This window comes from Stenella coeruleoalba (genome assembly GCF_951394435.1).
Source record: "Stenella coeruleoalba genome assembly, chromosome: 2".
Lineage (NCBI taxonomy): Eukaryota > Metazoa > Chordata > Mammalia > Artiodactyla > Delphinidae > Stenella > Stenella coeruleoalba.
In genome coordinates this window covers 156,984,515-157,006,858 of record NC_137147.1, presented here as the reverse complement: position 1 = coordinate 157,006,858, position 22,344 = coordinate 156,984,515, and the positions used below count along the sequence as shown (strand labels likewise).

At 37.5% G+C, this 22,344-nt stretch overlaps 1 protein-coding gene across 2 annotated transcripts in view; it reads right to left on the bottom strand.

The window, feature by feature from the left end:
* Positions 1-22,344, bottom strand: part of NET1 (neuroepithelial cell transforming 1) — a 54,198-nt gene that overhangs the window by 15,889 nt on the left and 15,965 nt on the right. The window contains exons 1-2 of one of the 2 annotated variants that reach the window (XM_079914592.1): positions 19,274-19,303; positions 15,167-15,286 (exon numbers count right to left, since the gene is read on the bottom strand). In XM_079914592.1, coding sequence (XP_079770718.1) covers positions 15,167-15,205 — 39 coding nt within the window. In that variant the 5' untranslated portion in view covers positions 15,206-15,286; positions 19,274-19,303. Of the gene's footprint in view, positions 1-15,166; positions 15,287-19,273; positions 19,334-22,344 lie in introns of those variants that run through there. The other variant, XM_079914590.1, reaches the window with a different exon arrangement.

The following is a 22,344-nucleotide window of genomic DNA, read 5'->3' as shown; positions in this document are numbered from 1 at the left end:
GTTCTGATAGAGGTAAGACCACGGTAACGAGGGGAAAGGATATCTTTCATTTCTCTCCTTCAGTAAGGATCCGAAGGGTAAAGGTAGAAGTCTTAAATGCAGAAATAGCCTGCAAAAACCAAGTAGGGTCTAATAGGGAATAGTCCCAGTAGAAAAATCCCAGCTCACCAAACCTAAAATCTTAGTTTCATTTTGGATGTTCAGGTTTGTGGTCTAAATATAATTCAGACAACTGTAGACAGCATCTATAAGAGCAACAATGGACAAGGAATGTTCAGTTAGCACTCTGAGCCATGAGCCTGAGAGAATCTTGACTCTAACAATGCTCTATAAAATACAAGGGCTGAAAAGGTCCTTTGTGATCATTAATTCATCCTCCTCAGTTTTCTTAGGAGGAAACTGGATAGTGAGGAAAAAGAAAAAGGAAATGTGAGTCCTTACTCTGTGCCAGGAGCTTTATGCATATTATCTTATTCAACCAACTTTATGAAGTATGTATTATTACCTTCATTTTACAGATGGAGGAAACTCAGAAAGTTTAAGAAACTTGTCCCAAGTTGCATGGGTCATCAGTGGCTGAACAGGTTTGAATCTGGTCTGCTCAACTGTGGCTGCAACGTCTCTTCCCCGTGAGACAATCCGTGTACCACCTTCAGCACCGGTCTGTACAGCTCAGTGCTCAGGCACTGCTAGTTGTCATTCTACGAGTTAGGAGCAGAGCTGGGTTTAAAACCCAATCTCCTAGTCCCAGGCTAGTTTTGCTAAATAACTGCCAACATTTTATAGAGAAGGAAAGCATAAAACCACAGTAGAGAGATTACTTGTATTATAGGCAGGTAAATAAAAAGATAGTAACAAAATAGTTCCAGCTGCTTAAGTTTTAGAAGAGATCCTATTTCAATCAATGGTTTACTTTACTGATCATGTTATTAATAGCAATTATTTATATGACTTTCTACAATTGAAACACAGATTGGTTGAGTGTCTTTTCTTTGTGTAGAAAATCTAGAGTTTATAAACTTAAAAACATAACTGTGTTATCTAAAAATAATAATGCAGCTTTGTTTAAGAAATCAAGTTTTTGATAAAATTACTGTTTTCCAAAAACCAGGTTTAGTTATAGCCTCTGTTCTTCTGTTTGTATGGAGCCTTCAATGCTTCCTTTCCTAAAATTTGAATAAGGTAAAGAGAGAGATGTTTCCTTCTCTACAGAAAAAGGACTATTACCCTACTTACCGTTTTTCTCCTTTTAATGTGAAATTAGAATTCTGGAATTTAGAAATAAATTAAAGCTGAAGAATAATCATTACTTTTTTTGGTACAGATATTTGTTTTTATTTACTTTTGTCTGGAACAATAACAAGCAATTGGAACTTAGGCTAGGAAAGCCTTATTATGGGTAAGAAAAAACAAAAATCTAAGCTCTCTGCTGCCCTCTACAAGGGATATTGTGAAATGCAATTGCCAACCTACTTTTTTCCACTTTATGTTTGTAAGGGCTTATATTGATAGTAAAATTTTTATCTTTAGCCCTATGTAGCTCTCATGTTTTATATTGATAAATTAAACATATATTTTAAAATTGTACAAGTGTATAAAAAGATTCCACAGTTCACAAGAAATATTTTAAGGACTTTTTCTAAATATAAAAAAACGATGTTCCATTTTAAAACTCTCGAGTTCAAGATTACAAATAACTACTATGTATCTCACTAAAAATAGGTTAGTTAAAAACAGAATTTCAAATCTTACTAAAAAAGGAAACACTGATTGAAATATTAACAAGATGGAACTTCTGAGGAATCAGAGTTCTAAAATATCTAGTAATAAGTTTAAAAACAACACTAAAACAGGCAGTTACATTTGGATGAGATGAGTATGAAAGAAGTTAGTAATGAAGTTGTACGTGGATTTGAGTTCTTAAAAGTCATTTGGATTAAAATTTCAGTATGTCCAAGCTTTACTAAGAATTTACTTTGGGAAAAGATCAACTCAGATCAGTTAATACTATTAGAAAGACTAAGAAGCTTGGTGTTATCAAAACCATGGTTCTTTTTGCAATGATAATACAAGCAGCAAATAAAACTGAGTATTGGTGCTGTTAGTGGTGACTTTTTATTTCAAGTACACAGGGATCTTCCAGTATCATGTAAAGATCGCTTATACTTATGTAACAAAATGTTGAGTGGGATTTTCTGCCTTTTTTCCCTGAAACTCAGCTAAGGTCAAAACCTGACGACCAACAACACTGTCTCGCACCGGTCTCCTGTTTTCTCAGCTCATTTCTTACTCCAGTTGTTGCTGCAGCAACCAGCCCCGCCTCCAACAGGTCCTGGCCTCAGCTGCGCCCCTCTTGCTTTCCACCCTTGGCTTCTCGGATGCCGAGTGTGGCATTTACACGTGTAGCCTGGAAGTGTGAGGGATTAACACCCCATGGGACAGCCATTGACTAATGGAGCACAGGAGCTAGTGGATAAAAGCCCCTCTTCAGACCCTTGAGAAGACAACTGTGTGGTGTATTTTACATGGCTCTTTAGAAGGTCCCATAATTAGATGTGTGCATGAGCTGCCTCCTTGTTCCCTGGCACCACACCTGAAAAGAGACTACCTGTCAATTATCTCACGTCTCAGGCTCTGATTTCTGGAGGGAACACCGGCTAAGACACTGACACTGAGACTGGCACTAGAGATTAGACACACCGGATGGGATTCTGGAACTGGTCACTCATTGATAAAATGGTGATAAGGACCAAGATATGAATTGGGTACAGATGGAGCAGTGAAGCAATGACATATGTATAGCAGTGGTGACAAATGAACAACATGGGGGCAATAGTAATTGTAAGGATTGCAGAGTTGGCTGGCTTTTGTTAATTGCTTTAAAAGCCTGAAAAAGTAGGTGGTAACCTTCAAGTTCTCAGAGTCATTACAGAGGGAAAGGCCAAGTGGGAGCCCCTGAAATTTCACCCCCTACACCTGGGCCAAGGTAATAAACCGAAGCAATATTGCACACCGAGAGAAAACGCAGAGATGGCCATCAGAATTACAGCAGGTAGGAGTGGTAGTCTCTACTGTATCTCCATTCAGTTGATCTGTGTGCCTCCTGCAGCGAGATGGCCTGTGATGGCTAACAGTGGACCACTGAAAACTTAAGTGGGAGCTTTAATCTCAACTGTTGTGCAAGATGTAGAACCTTTACTGGGACAGATCAACACATCTCTAGTATTTGGTATACAGCTATTAATCTAGCCTGTGTGTTCTTTTCAATAACCATTAGTAAGGAGCAAACGTAGTTATCTTTTACGTGGTAAAGACAGCACTCTACATTTCATGTCCTGAGGCTGTTAACATTTTTGTTCTCTGTCACAGAGTCCACAAGGACCTTGACATCCCATAGAGCATCATGTTAGTCTAGAATACTGATGACACCATACTAACAGGATGTGGTGAATGGGAAATGACAAGTATTCTGGACAGTCTAGGAAGTCAAATGCATGCCAAGAAAATTCAAGGGCTGCCATATTAGAAAAATTTTAATAGGTCCAATGGCCTGAGGCTTTCTGGGATCTCCCCTCCTGGGTAAAGGTCAAATTGTTGCACCTTGCATCCCAGCACTAAGAAAGAGGCATGGCACTAGGTTGAAGAGAGCAGATACTGCACATGGAAATTCTGCTCTGACCCATTAATGAGGTAATCTGAAACGCTCACAGTTTTGAGTAGGATCCAGAGCAAGAGAGGCCACTGTAGCAGGTCCAGGCTGGGTGTCAGGTGCCCTGCAGGCCATGTGAGCCAGTGTATCTGATCAAGCTTGAGATGTCTATGGTAGACAAAGATGCTGTGTGACGTCTTTGGCAAGGCCAGGAAGAGAAATTCAATGCAGATTCCTAGGGTTCTGAAGCTAGGTATGCTTTCCATGGCAGGAAACCACTTGCTGTTTGAACAGCAGCTCCTGGTGTGCTAGCAGCCATAGTAAAGACTGAGGACCTGCCCACGTTACATCATGTGACTAATGCAATTAGAGCCGCCCCAAATGAACAAGGCCAAGTATACCAACTGAGTCACAGGATTGGCCAGGTACCATGGAAATGGTCATTTGGAATCAGGCCTGAGCCAGTCCAAAGGGCATAAGTAAATTACTGAACAGATTGCCATGTTACCCGGTACATTACACTGAAATTTCCCCTTCAACTCCTCATCTGTTGGTGGGGGTGGGGTGGGGTTCTCAATAATCAACTAACATAGGAGAAAAACTTGGCCCTAGTTCACGGGTGGATAGCTTCATCTGTTGTTTTGAGCACGATTACGGACCCATTTAGGGATGGTAAAGCTCTACCCAGTGGGTAGAGCTGTAGGCAGCACATGTGGCTGTTCACTTTATACAAAGGGAGAAAGGGCATGAAGTACTGATCCATACAGGCCCCTGAGAAGTGGTGAATGGTCTGGCTGATTGGTCAGGGACTTGGAAGGAGCAAAATCAGAAAGATTGAGACAAAATATTTTGGAGAAGAGGCATGCAGATGGACCTTCGGAGTGTGCACAAAGTGGGAGAATCCCTGTCTCATGTTAATGCTTATCAAGAGTACAGAGGTGCTAGTATTCTGGAGGCATTAGTTAAACAGGATGATTTATCTTGTGCATATCAGCAGGTCTCTCCCTGGGACTATCCCAGCAAAATAAGAAAAGGCCTGAGAAATAAAGCTGTTGGTCTTTGGGGCCCTGCACTTTTCATGGAAAGAGATTATTCTCTCTCCTCCTCAAGCCCTCCATCCTTTAGGGACTCTCAATAGCAGAGAGGGCCAATATGGCACTGACTCCACATGAGTTTCCGGTTCTACCAGTATGAGGAACAGAGAAGAGACTGGGGAGTTGGTCTTACTGGCATGGTTGCATCAGGGTAGGCAGACCCTACCCTGGGATGGTAGCATGCACTGGAAGGGCTGTTGGTATGATGCTTGCTAAGGTCATCAAAAAGATGTGGCTAAATCTTGCAAGAGACTACCAATACCTAGGGGAGTTTCCCAGAATGGATTCCTCATTAGCCATCACTCATTCTCATTGATCCCATAGAGGGAAATTTAGAACAGAAGTTACAGCCAACAATGAAAAGGATTGTAATCTCATCCAGTAAGGTGACTATCTTATTTCCAGTCCTTTCTCCCTGCCTAACATCCTGGAGGAGACTGGGTCTTAAGGAGGTGAAGAGAGGTATTCAAAGACTAGAATACATGTCTCCCCCACAAATTTCTAGAGTCGCAGACAGCTATAATCTATGACCCCAATAGGATGTAAGCTTCATGAGGGCAAAGACTGTTTTGCTCTCTGTGTCTGGCACATAGTAGGAGCTCCAAAATATATTGATAGAAATGAGTGAGTGAATGAATGAATGAAGATCGAATATGCTGGGGAGTGGAGAAGAGCTACGAATGAAGTTTGAGATTAAAATTTTATCTTTAAGTACAGATAACAGAGGCTTAGAATGGCTATATAAGTTATACAGTCAAACAACTAGTAACACACAACTGTTAAGTCCAAAAGTTAGAGTTCATAACTTCTAAACAAGCTTCACTGGCCGTAGCATAATTTCATTTGATTTATGGCTTATTTTATATTAGTTAGTAGAGCAAATAGGAGATGTTAAAAGAAATATAATTAATATCCCCAGAAACCTAACAGAGAAAGTATATTAATAAAAAAAAGACTATTATGAGAAAACAAAACAAAGAACTAGAGATTGTGGAAATTAAAAAGAAATTGTCAAAATAAAAATGTCAATAGTTAGGCTAAATAGCAGAACAGGCACTAATGAGAAATTAGCACATTAAGGAATTCTCCCAGAAAATAGTACAAAAGACTAAGAGATGGAAGAATTAAAAAAAAAAAAGAAAGAAAAAATGGAAGAATAAAAGAGAGTAATAAACATATAAAGTAATTCAAGATGTTCCAGATATTCCAAAATCTTCTGAATAGGAGTTTTAGAAGCAGAGACCAGAGAATAAAAGGATGAAAATAAACTAAAAAACAAGAAAATTTCACAATGCTGAATTAAATATTAATCTTTAGATTAGGTAGGTTGGTAGGTTGTGTGTTTCTAGAAATTTGTCCACTTCATCTAGGTTATCCATTCTATTAGTGTACAATTGTTCATAGTACTCTTGTAATCCTTTTTAATCCTGTAAATTGGTAGTAATATCTCCACTTTCATTTCTAGAATTTAGTAATTTGAGTCTTGTCTTTTTTTTCCTTAGTCATTTTACCTAAAGGTTTGTCAACTCTGATCTTTTCAAAGAAACATATTTTAGTTTCATCGATTTTTCTCAATTTCTCTCTTGACTGTTCTATTCCCTATTTTATTTCAGTCTACTCTAATCTTTATTATTTCCTTCATTCTGCTAGCTTTGAGTCTAGCTTGTTTGTCTTTTTCTGGTTCCTTAAAGTGTGAAGTTAGGTTGTTGATTTGAGATCTTTCTTTTTTTTTTTTTTTTTTTTTTTTGCGATACACGGGCCTCTCACTGTTGTGGCCTCTCCCGTTGCGAAGCACCGGCTCCGGACGCGCAGGCTCAGTGGCCATGGCTCACGGGCCCAGCCGCTCCGCGCCATGTGGGATCTTCCCGGACCGGGGCACGAACCCGTGTCCCCTGCATTGGCAGGCGGGCTCCCAACCACTGCGCCACCAGAGAAGCCCCTCTTTCTTTTTTTTTTTTTTCTTTCTTTTTAATGTGAGCATTCAGAGCTATATATTTCTCTCTTAGCACTGCTTTTGCTACATCCCATTAGTTTTGGTATATTTTGCTTTCATTTTCATTTGTCTCAAGGTCTTTTCTAATTTCCCCTGTGATTTCATCTCTGACCCATCAGCTGTTTACTAGTATGTTGTTTAATTTTTACTTACTTGTGATTTTTCCAGTTTTCCTTCTGTTACTGATTTCTAGTTTCATTCCACTGTGATTGGAATAGTACTTTGCATAATTTCTATCTTTTCAAATTTATTAAGACTTGTTTTGTGGCCTAAAATATAGTCTATCCTGGAGAATGCTCTATGTGCACCTGAGAAAAATATATATTCCTCTGTTTTGCAGTAAGATGTTCTGTATTTGTCTGTTAGGTCCAATTGGTTTATGGTGGTGTTCAAGTTCTCTATTTCCTTATTAATTTTCTGTCTGGTTGTCTATCACAACAATTGGAAAAAGGTTTTACATATTAATAAAATCCAGGGCTAACAAGAGTATAGGGATATGTTTATTATCATAGACTGATGGAGAAGTGAAAATCTATCAAATTTTTCTGGAAGGCAAATGAATAGTATTATCAAAACTGAAATTTGCAACCCAGCAATTCCACTTCTGGGTAACTGTATTAGAGACATAAGCATGGTCCCTCCTTTGTGCACAAGCAAGAGGTACATTAAGCATTATTTTTAATGTGGAAAGAAAAGAAAAATATACTAAAGGGCCATACTTAAAGGACTGGTTAAGTAGACTATGGTACTTTAATAATATGGAATACTATTAAAAAAAAAAAAAGCACGAGGTAGCCCTATATGTAGTGATAAGATATAAATAGCAAAAGCAAGCTATAGCATAAGTACAGGATAATCATATATATGTCACCATTATACACCCTGTGTGAAAGTAGGTAAATAAACAGAAAAGGACCTGGAACACATAAAATAATAACTGGTTGCCTCAGAGGATGGAGGTGATAAGAGAGGACTTGAAAAAGTTGCTTTACTTTTGTACAAGGACAATGCATTTGTGTGTTACTTTTACAATTAAAAAGCACACAAAAGTATTTAGATGCACATAGCAGTCTAGGAATGATTCATAGCTATCTAGGAATGATTAAGTTTAAGGATAAATAGCTCTGGATTAATGGCTTTTTAGAGCATTATCAGGAATAATTGTTTTATATTTAATTTTTATATTTTAAGTTAAGAGGAACCATTTTGATATACCTTTGGTTTCTCTTAACTTTTATCACCTGTACCAGCAGTTGGCTTTATTTTCTGGACTTTTGTCACAGAGAAACAATGTTTTATTATTTTACAGGGCAACCAGTAGAGATCACAAGTTATATCAAAATGCAAAGTGAAGGGCGGTAAGGTAGCCTTGTTCAACAAGTTATATCAAAATGCCAAGTGAAGGGTGGTAAGGTAGTCTTATTCATAAGTTAAGTCACCAGCTTTTGTGTGTCAGCTAGCTTCAAACTTTTCAAATCTGTGCCCCAGGAAAATAACCAATTACCTGTCATAGTTATTAAGGAATAAAATACATAATTTAGTATTAGGCTTAATCTAAAATTGCACAGTACAGCAATACTCAAAATATAACACTTCAATAGGCTATTTAACTTTTAAGAAAATGAGATCCCCAAATCTGAACGTTGAGAAAAAGAACGAACCGTTCATATATTTTAAAAGATTTCTTCTGAAGTGTTTTGGTTTGTTTTTTGATCACTGACTATCAGAGTTAAAGAACTTCAGTCATAAAAATGACTCAGTATTACTCATCCCAGTATTATTTCACATTAACAAAGTAAACAGTCACTTCTGACTCTTCCTATCAGAAGAAAAAGGCAAGGTTATGGCTGCTAGGAAACAGACCTGAGAAACACCTTTGGAATGTGTTTTTTTTTTAAATGAATAAACTTATACATACCACAGTAGTAAGACAACCTGATAAAAGCTAGTGCTGAAATTTTACTTAGAGACAAATTTGATAAGCAATCACAGCTTCATAGCCAATGATGCATCACATGATAATTCAATTAATACTAAATTCTTCATATAAGATATCCTAAGTCAAAATACATAACACAATGCTCATGTTACATCCTTACCCAAATCCAAGGTCTTATTTCATTTATTTGACCAATATTACTTATCTGTTCATTCATCAAACAGATGGCTATGAAATATAGAGGTAAATAAAGTGAATGATTTTCAGCAACAGGCATTAAATGATCATACGAACTGATTACATTTAGCTTATTACATACTAACTATTGTACTTAGATGAAAGCCCACGCAAAAAACGGGTTGGGGAGTCGACATAGTATCTATTTTTGGGGGAAGGATAAGTTTAAGAATGCCATACTCTAACTCAGTAGTTTTCAACCCTGGCTATAAGCAAGAATCACCTGGACATCTTAAAAACAAACAAACAAAAAAACCAAACAAATTCCCTCCTCCCCAGATGTTCCTAGGTCCCAATGTCATCCACCCTCATTCCTTACACCATCACCCCACTTTCACATAGTCTGGGATAAGGTCCAGCAGCACATTTCTTCCCCTAAAAGCTCCCAGGTGACTCTGACCTGCCGGCAGGGTCGAGCACTCTGTTTTGGCCGGTCATTATTTTCAAGGTATATATACAGCTTAATGCTACTGTGAACTTCATTGCTAACTTCTTTCCTCCTCATGGAATCCTAACTTGCTCCTTCCCCATTCAATTCTCCCTACCAAGGGGCATATAGGAGAAGTAGCCACCCTAGGCGGGTGGGGGCATGAAATACACAAAGAGAGGTAAGACTCTGGGAAGGGCTCCTGGAGATAATGCCTGAATAGCGGATAAAGAGGCATAAGCCAGGTAAAGAAAGGGAATGAGGATGTGCAAAGGAAAGGGAATAGGAAGTATGATACGAAAAATTCTGGAGCGATGGAGTAGGGAAACTCATCATAAAGGGGTTTATATGTTAAGTGAAAGATTTGATTTTTATCTTTAAAGCAATAAACAGCTTCTGAAAGAACTCAAGCAAGGTACTAAAAAGACCAAGTTGTGAAGAAAGATCAATATGGCACCATAAAGAGGCTATAGGCAGGGAGGCCAGTTACAAACCCCTAGAAGCAATTGGATAAAAAGTTCTGAACATTAGGACTGTGATCTGGCTTAAGGATTCAGACTAGGAGTCATCAGTTTTAGACAGCAGCATCTACTGACTGAATGAGTTCTCCGAGAAGGAAACTAAGAAGAAAAGATTGATAAAGATGGAACCTTAGGAATGCTGTTTTCATTTCCACAGCCATTACTCCAATTCAAGGCCTCTAGACTATACCAGACCATTACTAACCTATACCAGACCATTACTAACCCATACTTTCTATACAGATGGAAAGACTATACTTCAGAAAATCATTTCAAGAATCCAGAATGTTGTTTCTGTTGATTTTCATGTGAGATCAATAAATTCTTCAGCCTATCATTTATAGCTTTCAACTAAGTGGCCAATTAACCTTCTGTACTTCATTTCTTCGTTCTCCTATATTTCTTTGACTCTTTCCAAATCATTTGTTCATCATTATATTAATATAACTGATTTTAATTCCTGGTATTTGTAGATGCCCCTTCTCTATCTGGGTTGGTCTTCCTAAGTTCACATTTGCTTTCATAACAACCCAACTCCAAACCAAGACCTGCAAAATATCTTCTATTACTCTCATTCCTCCTTCTAATACCAACTGGTACTTCTGCACAGTCTATTGTAATCTATGCAGGCATGATTTTGTCAGAGGTTCTTGTTTCCTGTTTGTATATAATCTTATCTCTAAGGTCCAGTATGGTGCTTGGAACATTGTGGGTGCTCCATGAATGTTTGTGGAATTTAAAAAGAAAAAAAAAGAGGGCTTCCCTGGAGGTGTAGTGGTTAAGAATCCACCTGCCAATGCAGGGGACACGGGTTCGAGCCCTGGTCTGGGAAGATCCCACAGGCCGTGGAGCAACTAAGCCCTTGCGCCACAACTACTGAGCCTGCACTCTAGAGCCCGTGAGCCACAACTACTGAGCCTGCATGCTGCAACTACTGAAGCCCACGTGCCTAAAGCCTGTGCTCTGCAACAAGAGAAGACACTGCAATAAGAAGCCTGCGTACTGCAACGAAGAGTAGCCCCTGCTCACCGCAACTAGAGAAAGCCCATTTGCCTAGTTGGTGAGTATTAGTTCATAATATAATATCTACCCTAAAAATTATAGTAATTCAAATAATTCCAGTAAATTCAATGTCAATAAAATCTGCTAAAATTACATTAGGTTTAGAAGAATGCTGAATTTGCCTTTCACCACACTGGGAACAAAATAACATGAGGCAGAATTCTGGGAATAAGGTGGTGGCAGTGGTACAGTTTTACAATTTTTCCAAATCCTTCCATAAGGACATGTAGAGCAAGTACAGCAAAACCAAAACCCAAAGTCAATATGCACAGCACTCTGTAACAAGATATACATCTCCATGAATCCAAAAATACACGTTAACATGGATAAACTAACAACAACTCTAAGACCTATATGGTATCGGATGAGAAAGCAGAGAAGAATAACAAAACATCTGCCAGATCTGAGTAGAGAAGAATCCCCAAAACTATTAACAGCTCCTCACTGCAGAGTGAGGCAAGCCATTCTGAGAATAGCAACTGCAACTGGAAAGAGTTTTATATACTCAAGGGTGACAGTAAGGAGTTTGTGACTGGAACACCTGAGCGTAATGGACTTTCAAAGCTCACTCAAAGGACAAAGCCCTACACATGGAGCAGGTTCTGGGAAGATTTCAAATACAAACACAGTAGAGTAGAGCTGACAGATACAGGAAAGAAAAAGTTCAGATAAAAGTTGAGGAGAAAAACAGGTCCTGGAGAACTCAGAAAGTATATCTATATATTTATCATTTCTTTCTTTTTTTTAGCCACACAGTGCAGCTCGTGGGATCTCAGTTCCCCAACCAGGGATTGAACCTGGGCCCTTGGCAGTGAAAGCACAGAGTCCTAACAGAAGAGGAATTTTTAGAGTCATGAAGCTCTGCTGACTCATTCCTTCTTTCTAAAACTATTTTCACATAACAATGACCAAGAAAAAGAATCATAATCAAATCCAATACAAAGTTTTTATATTAAAAAAAGATATAGGGGAAAAAACATCCCTACAAAAAATAAAGGCATTGGGGCTTCCCTGGTGGCGCAGTGGTTAAGAATCCACCTACCAATGCAGGGGACACAGGTTCGAGCCCTGGGCCAGGAAGATCCCACATGCTGCAGAGCAACTAAGCCAGTGTGCCACAACTACTGAGCCTGTGCTCTAGAGCCCGTGAGCCACAACTACTGAAGCCCGCGTGCCACAACTACTGAAGCCTGCGCGCCTAGAGCCTGTGCTCCGCAACAAGAGAAGCCACCGCAGTGAGAAGCCTATGTGTTGCAACGAGGAGTGGCCCCTGCTCACTGCAACTAGAGAAAGCCCACGCACAGCAACGAAGACACAACGCAGCCAAAAAAAAAAATAAAAAAAAAAAAATAAAGGCATGGTAGAAAAACATACTCACAAAAACTATAATATTCCAAAATTAGCTATGAAGGGACATAAATCAGAATTAGAAAGGCAATAAAATTAAGGAAAGAATGAGGCAGAAAATACCAAAACTTGAAACCAGACAAAAAGGATGCCCGAATGCTTTTTCATTAGATTATCTCATTTTCTAGGGCTATGTACCTTTTGCTTGATTCACTATTTGCTATTAAGGTTTTTTTGTTACAACTCTGTAAGGGTAGATGTTAACTCTGTAGGGACTGATAGCAATGTAAATATATTTGGTAGGCAGACATGTAGATGAGGCTATTAATCTATTTTGTATCAAATTTAGCAATTGTACTCCACCATTCCTTATTTCAGTTATTAGAATACTTCAGTGTTTCCTATAGCTCTTTGACCAGCTTTACCATTCTGTTGGCTTACTCATCAATACATTAATACACTAATCTTTGACAGGTCTTCACTCTTTAAAGAAAAAGAAAAGGCAGATAGAGCGACTACCATAGCAAAACAGAAAACCCAATAAACACCAAAAATGAGAGTGCTTCCCCCCACACCTTTTGTTGGTCAGATGGAGGCAAACTGAACAGCTATGAGACCCACATGGTTTCAGCATTTGTGCACAGAGAAGCAAAGGGAAGGCAACTGGGCTTGTCTGATGGCCCCAAGAATAGGGGAACCCCCACAGTGGTGCACTGCGAACAGTGGTCTAAACTGGGAAGGATTCCAAGGACCAAAGCCTCACGCCATGGGCAAGAGCACTCCCAAGTAACAAGGTTTATTGGTGCTGGAGCAGTCTGGGCCACAGAAACTCTTGAAACTAACACTGCACTGAGAAAAATTTCTAGGAGTAGGATCCAAATTGAGCAGAACAGGTTAACAGAAGCAAAGACAAGAAACAGTCCAGATAAAAGAGAAAGGGAGCAGAAACGAACGATTTCAGAAAACATGAGGCCATACTTTTTTTTTTTTTTTTTGGTATGCGGGCCTCTCACTGTTGTGGCCTCTCCTGTTGCAGAGCACAGGCTTCAGACGCGCTGGCTCAGCAGCCATGGCTCACGGGCCCAGCCGCTCCGTGGCATGTGGGATCTTCCCGGACTGGGGCATGAACCCGTGTCTCCTGCATCGGCAGGTGGACTCTCAACCACTGCGCCACCAGGGAAAAGCCCCATACTTTTTTTTTTAATAGATCTTTATGGGAGTATAGTTGCTTCACAATACTGTGTTAGTTTCTGTTGCACAACAAAGCAAATCAGCCATATGCATATACATGTCCCCATATCCCCTCCCTCTTGAGCCTCCCTCCTATCCTCCCTATCCCACCCCTCTACGTCATCGCAAAGCATGGAGCCGATCTCCCTGTGCTAATGCTGCTGCTTCCCACCAGCCAACTATTTTACATTCGGTAGTGTATATATGTCCATGCTACCCTCACTTCATTCCAGCTTTGCCCCCGCCCACCCCATGTCCTCAAGTCCATTCTCTATGTCTACCTCTTTATTCCTGCCCTGCAACTAGGTTCATCAGTACCATTTTGTTTTTTAGATTCCATATATATGCGTTAGCATACGGTATTTGTTTTTCTCTTTCTGACTTACTTCACTCTGTATGACAGACTCAAGTCCATCCACCTCACTACAAATAACTCAATTTCGTTTCTTTTTATGGCTGAGTAATATTCCACTGTATATATGTGCCACATCTTCTTTATCCATTTATCTGTCGATGGACATTTAAGTTGGTTCCATGTCCTGGCTATTGTAAATAGTGCTGCAATGAACATGTGGTACATGTCTCTTTTTGAATTATGGTTTTCTCAGGGTATATTCTCAGTAGTGGGATTGCTTGTCATATGGTAGTTCTATTTTTAGTTTTCTAAGGACAAAGGAGGCAAGAACATACAATGGAGAAAAGACAGCCTCTTCAATAAGTGGTGCTGGGAAAACTGGACAGCTACATGTACAAGAATGAAATTAGAACACTACCTAACACCATATTCAAAAATAAACTCCAAATGGATTAAAGACTTAACTGTAAGACCAGAAACTGTAAAACTCTTAGAGGAAAAATGGTCTTTGACATAAACCACAGCAAGATCTTTTTTGACCCACTTCCTAGAGTAACAGAAATAAAAACAAACAAATGGGACTTAATTAAACTTAAAAGCTTTTGCACAGCAAAGGAAACCATAAACAAGACAAAGAGGCCATACTTTTAAAAATCACTTGTGAAAACAACACAAGAGGGGCTCTAGAGTCATGAAGCTGAAAACAGGCTACCATGGCCCACTCCTCTCACCTAAAAATACAGGAAAGGAAAACTTAATGTACTTCATAAAAGAATCATGAAACCCATTTAAAACTACTATAAGAAAACAAAATGTGGAGTAGAATAATGTCTTTATAGCCTAAAATAAATGAAAATTATAGAAGCTATGAAAGAACATAAAGTTCAGAAATTAGGTAAGTGGAGAAAGGAGGATTTGAAATGAAGTGATAGAAGGAAAGAATTAAAAATAAAATTATTTCAGAATGAAAAAAAACAATGACTAATGCATTGAGAGAAAAAGAAGGTAAAAAAGGAAGATGAATTTAAAAATAAAAAAGACAAAAAAATGTTTTGAAAGAAAGTGATAAAAAGATACAAAAAGAAGACCCAACCTAAGTATAAAGGGCAGGGAAGAGAGGCAAAAACAATAGAAAAAATACCAAAAACTATAATTCAAGAAAAAATGCTCCTAAAACAAAAGATGACTTGAAACTATATTATTATAACTTTTCAACAGTGGCACTTTATACCAGAAAACAATGGAGTAAAATATTTAATATATTCAAGGAAAGAAAATATGAGCCTTAGATTTCATATTCATCCAAACTAACCTTCAAGTATAAAGGCTGCAAACAAACTGATATGAACATTCAATAACTCAGGGAATACTGCTCCCATGAACACTTCCTCTGAATTTACTCAACTCTAGAGCAGGGGTCAGCAAACTTTTTCTGTAAAAAAAAAACAGTAAATATTTTAGCCTTTGCAGGTCACATGGTCTCTGTCACAACTATTCAACTTCTGCCACTGTAGTGTTTTTAAAAGCAGCCATAAACAATATGTAAATAAATGGGCAGGTCAGATATGGCTTCTGGGCCACAGTTTGCTGACCCTTGTGCTAAAGAATGAGCTTCAGAAAACCAAAAACCTAAAAAGGTATAGATATAAGGACTGGTGCTGATCATTAAATATATACTTACCTGTAGAACTAAGTCTAAATGGTGGTTATCAGGGTACACAGCATAGTTTATAATGGCTGAATGTGCTAACCCTGGAGATAACAGCAAAACTATTTTTTTAAAAATGGAGAATGATGAGTGTACATGAAAAGTAAAATAAGCACTTATTACTTTAAATATATTAACTTAGAATAAAGAGAGATTACTTCAGTCAGAGGAGAGGAGAGGAGAGGAGGGAGAAGAGGTGCTAGTTAATTAAAACAATGCTCACAGGAATGAACAAATCTACAATAGACAAAAAGAGAGAAGTGAAGGCATCATAGAAAGATAACCAATAGAACAAATACATGAATCTTCCTAAACACTGAAAGATATAACAAAGCTAAAACATACAAGTAAAACAAAAAGGAGAGAATAAAACAGAACACATAAGGAAAGATAACATGCTATTGTTTATCCAAGAAAGTGAGATATACAACATATGCAATTACTTATAATTTTAAAAAGTGGAAGGATAAACCATGAAATTAATAAAAGGAAAAAAAAAACATTTTGTATAGAAGAAAGAAGTAGGGTAGAAGAGCCAGGGATAGAAACAAGAATCTTGTAGAACTGACTTTGAAATTCTACACAATATTGTTACATGGTTATAAGAAAAATTAAATTTAAAAAGCAGTATTCTTAAAAATTGCAAATAAAGTGAGTTGGCATAACTACACATAGAAGAGAACTAGTTCAATAATTTTAAAACATAAAATTTATATATCCTCACTATAACCTATATATAAAAAACAAAAAATGTGAAACATAAAATTTTTTCAGTAATTTTATCATTTGTAGTAATGTGGTAGTAATTTGTAATAATGTAGATTTGTCTTTGAACCAAGGGTAAATCAAGTGAGTAATTATGTCAGTGTCCCACAGAAACCAGATTTTCGGTGCAGGTGAAAGAGATCTAGACAGTAAGATTAATGAGATTAAGTAAAAGATCCTTTAGCACTGAATTTAAAATATCAGTATAAACTCATAATTTATTTTATCTTAAAAAGTATATATATATTTTTAGCTCTGTCCATTAAAAAGGCCTAAAAACAATGATCAACTGGTAGCAACAAGTGTTCAAAATGCCCAGATTTTAGCCTCTAAAATCAGGGCTTTTAGAAATGACCGATTCCAGGTATGGAGCAGGAAAAAAAGAAATGTACAAGTTGGCTTGGAATAACCTGTCATCCAGGAAGAAAAGGAGGCCATTTAGCCTCTAGATATAAGGTGAGGGTCATGTCAAAAGGACATAGGTAATCAAAACGTTGTACACCTTAAATTTATACAATGTTATATGTCAATTATATCTTAATAAAGCTGGGGGAAAAGGACATAGGAGCCCTCCTGAGGCAGCACCCAGAGACCGAAGATGGGAAAATTTGAGCATAGTAAGAGTAATAACTAAAATGGATCAAAACACAAAAAATGTGTTCATATCCATAAGTTCATAATAATATTAAAAAGAAAAATCATTAGTTACTTTTAGAGCATTTTAATGAATAAAACTCATTATTTTTGAAAACTGATAAAGGAAAGGAATCAAACACTTGTCCTACCTTTATTATAAATCAGTACCTTTGAGTAACCAAGGCTGATGAGGGGAATTTTCTCTTTACAGAAGTATTCCAGTTAATAAACAAAGGACTGATAAAGGCACAATATAACCCCTTTGCAACCTCCAATGAATAAATGGATCTAGGCAATGATAATTAATGTTGGGAACATCACAAAAAGACATTACATACCTTCTGAGGGAAGTACATAATAGCCCCAAACACTCTCTAGATCTAACTACCAATTTATCAGAAATACAGAGAAAAGAGGAACACAGGAAATGATACCATGGGGATGCAGTCACAACTTTTCAGGCTGTGGAAAGCTCCCCAGGAAAAAAGACATGGTTCCCTCAACAACAACAAAAATTTGCAAGAAAACAAAGAGCTAGAGAGGAAACCTATATATCAAAAGATACTAAAGAGATATAATCAATCCCCCTGTATGGACCTTACATGAATTACAATTCAAACAGATAAAATGAACAAAAACAAAACAAAACATGTTTAAGACAATCAAGGAAAGTGAGAACACTGAATCTGATGATACAGATGAAATAATACAATGTCTAGGATTTGCTTCAAAATAATCCAGGGGAAGGTAGGTGAGTGGATAGATGATATGAGACTGATCTGATGGTATATTAATTATTGCTGAAGCTGGGGTGAAAAAAAGGAGGATTGTCTTTAAGTAGATCTGACCATGGATTTTATTGTGGCAAACTCTTATTTCTGCATATGATTTCATTTGAAGCATACCTAAAAATACTCAGGGTTGCCATTCACACCTTTTTCTTTCTTTGAAAACAAGATTTAAAAAATGTAACTAAAACTGTTTTGCAAACAGCCTAACACTTAAAACACATAATTCTTCTATAAAGACATGTACACATACCCACAAAATCTGGATTGCCAGATTTGCTAAAATGTTGATGGGCAGACCTATAAAAATTTAATTTTTAGAAAATACCTTGTCTTTAAAAAGAAGCAGGGACTTCCCTGGTGGTGCAGTGGATAAGAATCTGCCTGCCAATGCAGGGGACCCAGGTTCGATCCGCGGTATGGGAAGATCCCACATGCCATGGAGCAACTAAGCCTGTGCGCCACAACTACTGAGCCTGCGTGCCATGACTACTGAAGCCTGTGCGCCTAGAACCTGTGCTCCGCAACAAGAGAAGCCACCGCAAGGAGAAGCCTGTGCACCACAATGAAGAGTAGCCCCCTGCTCACCGCAACTAGAGAAAGCCTGTGTGCAGCAACGAAAACCCAACACAGCCAAAAATAAATAAAAAATTAAATCTTAAAAAAAAATTTTTTTCCAACCCTTTAAAAAAGAAAATAAAAAGCAGCAGCTGCCATCATTAAACGTGATGTCAAACATTTTTTTAAAATCTTACTTTAAAAATGTATAACTTTTCCATAACAATCTTTTTAAAAAGGTTCCTTAAAACCAAGATGGTTCTGTAAAACTTGCCAACTGACAAAAATGAAATAAGTAATTTCAAAGATGCCAGAGTTTTGGACTTAACTACAATTTTACAGAAGAGGATTATTTGGGGGGGGGCAGTTTTTAAAAATATTATTACATTTTTCTTATTCTTTTTAAAAATTTTTATTTGAGTATAACTGATTTACAATACATTATTAAATATAATTATTTACATAATTAAATAATTAAAAATAATTATTACAATTATTAAAAATAATTATTTTTAAGTTTGCACTGGGTTTTAGTTTATCATAGATCACACATTGGAAACCCCTGGGCTACATCTGGCTTGTAGACAAGTTGTTTGGCTTGCATAGCTTTTTAGGTTTGGGGGCTAGAGCAAAGGAGCAGCTACCTCTCTTGAGGAGAGGCATGGTGCCCTTCTAGTTCACCACAGTCCCCCACCTACTCCTTTCTCTGCATAGACTACAGGCCTGGTCTCCTTAGGCATGTGAGTTTGTGTTCACTATTATTCTGAGGGAGGTTTTCTACTTGTTCTTAACCAAGAAGTAGAACAGAAAAAGGAGGAGATCTGTGACAGCCAATATTATTCAGTTTTGCACTTAAAAAATGCAAAATGCAAAAACCCCAGCATTCATTATTTTTACAGCACAGAAATAAAATGCTATCTGCATACTCTTAAATGCTTTTCCTTGCCAGAGCAGTAAGGCTTACCTTCAGATCAAGGCTGCTAAGGCTTATGACATCATCATCTTTTGCTCTTCGTTTTCTTTTCTATAAAAAAGAAAAAATTTTATTCTTATATAGAAGGCATGCATGTTAGTCCATTAAACAAAGACCACATACAACTAGAAAAATCAGTTTTAAAAAGTGAAGTCTTAGGCTGTATTCATAAGAAAATTATTTTTGTGAGGGCTGCCCATAAATTATCGCCAGCACATACTATATACTTTCTAAAAAGTCCCCTCTGACTAAATCATCCCTTGCTGTGAAGTGATTCCACCCTATTAAAAAACTTACTTATCTAAAGTTTTTCAGAACAGAACTCTTATGTAAGTCAAGTCTATACTTGTTAGAGAAAAAGTAAAATATGTTTTATATATAAAGATAACAAATTTCTTAAAAAAGGAACACATATTATTTATCCTATGGGGGGGTTGATTTCACTAGGAAAAAAATATCATTTTCTCATGGCCCAAGTAATTAAGATTTGTTGCCTGAAGCAGGATTTATCAGGTGGAAAATGAACATGCATGTACCGGGAGTACCTTCCAGTTATCATTCATCACCTTCATTCAGCCCTACTGGTGCCAGTAGTGACAAAACTGTGTATATAGCTTTAAGTTCTGGTCCTTAATCAATACTGAAAAAGAATCCTTAAGTAACGTTTCTTCCCTTAAACCTCAAAATAACTTTTCAGGTTACTTGTGATACAGCCTAGCTCTTGTGAACTCTCAAAACTGACAAGCCAGGGCTCCCTTCCAGGACCTGGCCCCACCCTGAGGAGAAACTGTTGAGAGCAGAATCAACATAGAGCAGGATGGGGGCAACTGAGAAAAGGAAAGATAAAGTCCAGATAGAAGTGGGGGAAATATATGGAGCCTGGAAGTCTCAGAAGCAAGCCCCATGAAAACAACAAAAGAGGGAACTCTATGAAGTTAGAAAAGCTATCTGCACCAAGCCTCTTTGTAAAAGTTCAGGAAAACTAAATTCATATTAAAATGAACAGAAAATTCCCCAAGTCAAATTCTACACAAAATAACTGTAAGAAAAAAGAGAGAGAATAAGGGGCAGAATAACATCCCTACAGGGAATGAAGTCACCTCAAAAGGAAATGCTCACAGATGCAGAGCAAACCTATAAAATACTATTTCGAACTTAGCTAAAAAGACATTAAGAAAATGACACAAGACATGAAAGAACAATATAAATCAGAACTGGGAAAAACTAAAAAATGAGGTGACAGAACTCAAGAAATCTCTATTGATTCTAAGGTTATATCCAGAAGATGCAGCAAAGTATGAATAATATGATCCTAATTTTGAAAAGCAAACTAAACAAAAATCCTGCTTATGTGTATCTTATCTGTGAGGCTGTGTATTTGTGAATAATTATATGAGCAAAATATAGAGGGATACATACAGTGTTGGTGACATGGGTTAGCGTGGAACTGGGGGAATGGAAGGACTTACATGGGGAGAAGAGAGGAAAGGGGGAAGAAACTGCCAAGCAAAAAGAAGATTGTACTGAGGGAAAAAAAGCATGTACAGGATCATACTTATGTATTTATATAAAATCTACACATGTGTGGGCATATGTATAAAGAAATTTAACAGATTGTAAAACATTCTACTGTATTTTCTTTTAACTATTTTAAAGTTTCATTTTTCATATTTGTATATTCAACCCATCTAGAATTTATTTTTGTATGTATGTGGTATAAGGTAATTTGGCCAACTGTCCCCACCCCTAACATCATTTGCTGAGAGCACCATTCTTTCATAACGCCTATGATACAATAAGTTCTCATAAGTCGGTTTCTGGGTTCTCTATTTCACTCCAACCGTCTATTTATCTACACTTGCACCCATATAATGCTGTGTAATTTCTGTACCTTTGGAGTGAATCTTAATAGCTTATACGCTCAGTCATAATGCTTCCTGATGGGTACACTACTTTCCCGGTCCTGGGCCTTCTATTTCTCTGCATGAATTGGGATCTATTACATTCTAATGAGATTTCTATCAGAACAGCATTGCCTTTATGAATTAATTTGGGAAGAATGGACATTTTTATGCTATTGAGCCTTTCCTTGCATGAAATGGTATATCTGTCCATTTCATTAGGTGTCCTATGTTCTTTACTAATGCTTTCCAGTTTTTCCCATAAAAGTCTCACCCATCTTTTCATAGATTTATTCCTAGTTTAAAATTTTTTTATTTCAATAAAAGCATCTTTAAAAATTACATTTGTTGGGCTTCCCTGGTGGTGCAGTGGTTGAGAATCTGCCTGCCAATGCAGGGGACATGGGTTTGAGCCCTGGTATGGGAAGATCCCACATGCCGTGGAGCAACTAGGCCCGTGAGCCACAACTATTGAGCCTGCGCGTCTGGAGCCTGTGCTCCGCAACAAGAGAGGCTGCGATAGTAAGAGGCCCACGCACCGCTATGAAGAGTGGCCCCCGCTTGCCGCAACTAGAGAAAGCCCTCGCACAGAAACGAAGACCCAACACAGCCAAAAATAAATAAATAAATTTTAAAAAATTACATTTGTTTGTTACTAACATACATACGTGCTATTGATTTCTTTTTATAACTTTTATGGCCTTGCTCAAACTCTTATTAGTCCTAATAGTTGCTATTAATATTCTCTTGGATATTCTATGTAGACAATCATATTGTCTCTAAGTAATGAAATCAGACTGTCTCTTCCTTTGTAATTTGTGTACCACTTGTTTTCCTGTCCTACTGTGTTGGCTAAGAGCGCTAGTACAATGCTGAATAAATATGATGACAGCATGCTTTTTTCTAAATTTAAAGGGACTGTCACTATCATTTTATCATTATGTATGTTGTTTGTGGTAGGTCTCAGGCTAAGGAAGTTCTATTCTATCCCTGGTTTGCCAAGAATTTTATCATGATTGGGTGTTGATTTTATTTTTTCCACTCTTACTTCTCCTCTTTTCTTTGATTTACTCTATTGTTCTTTTTCTCACCTCTTGAGTGCTTAATTTTTGTTCTTTTCCCTTCTTAAACTATGTATTTAAAAAGTTATAAATCTCCCTC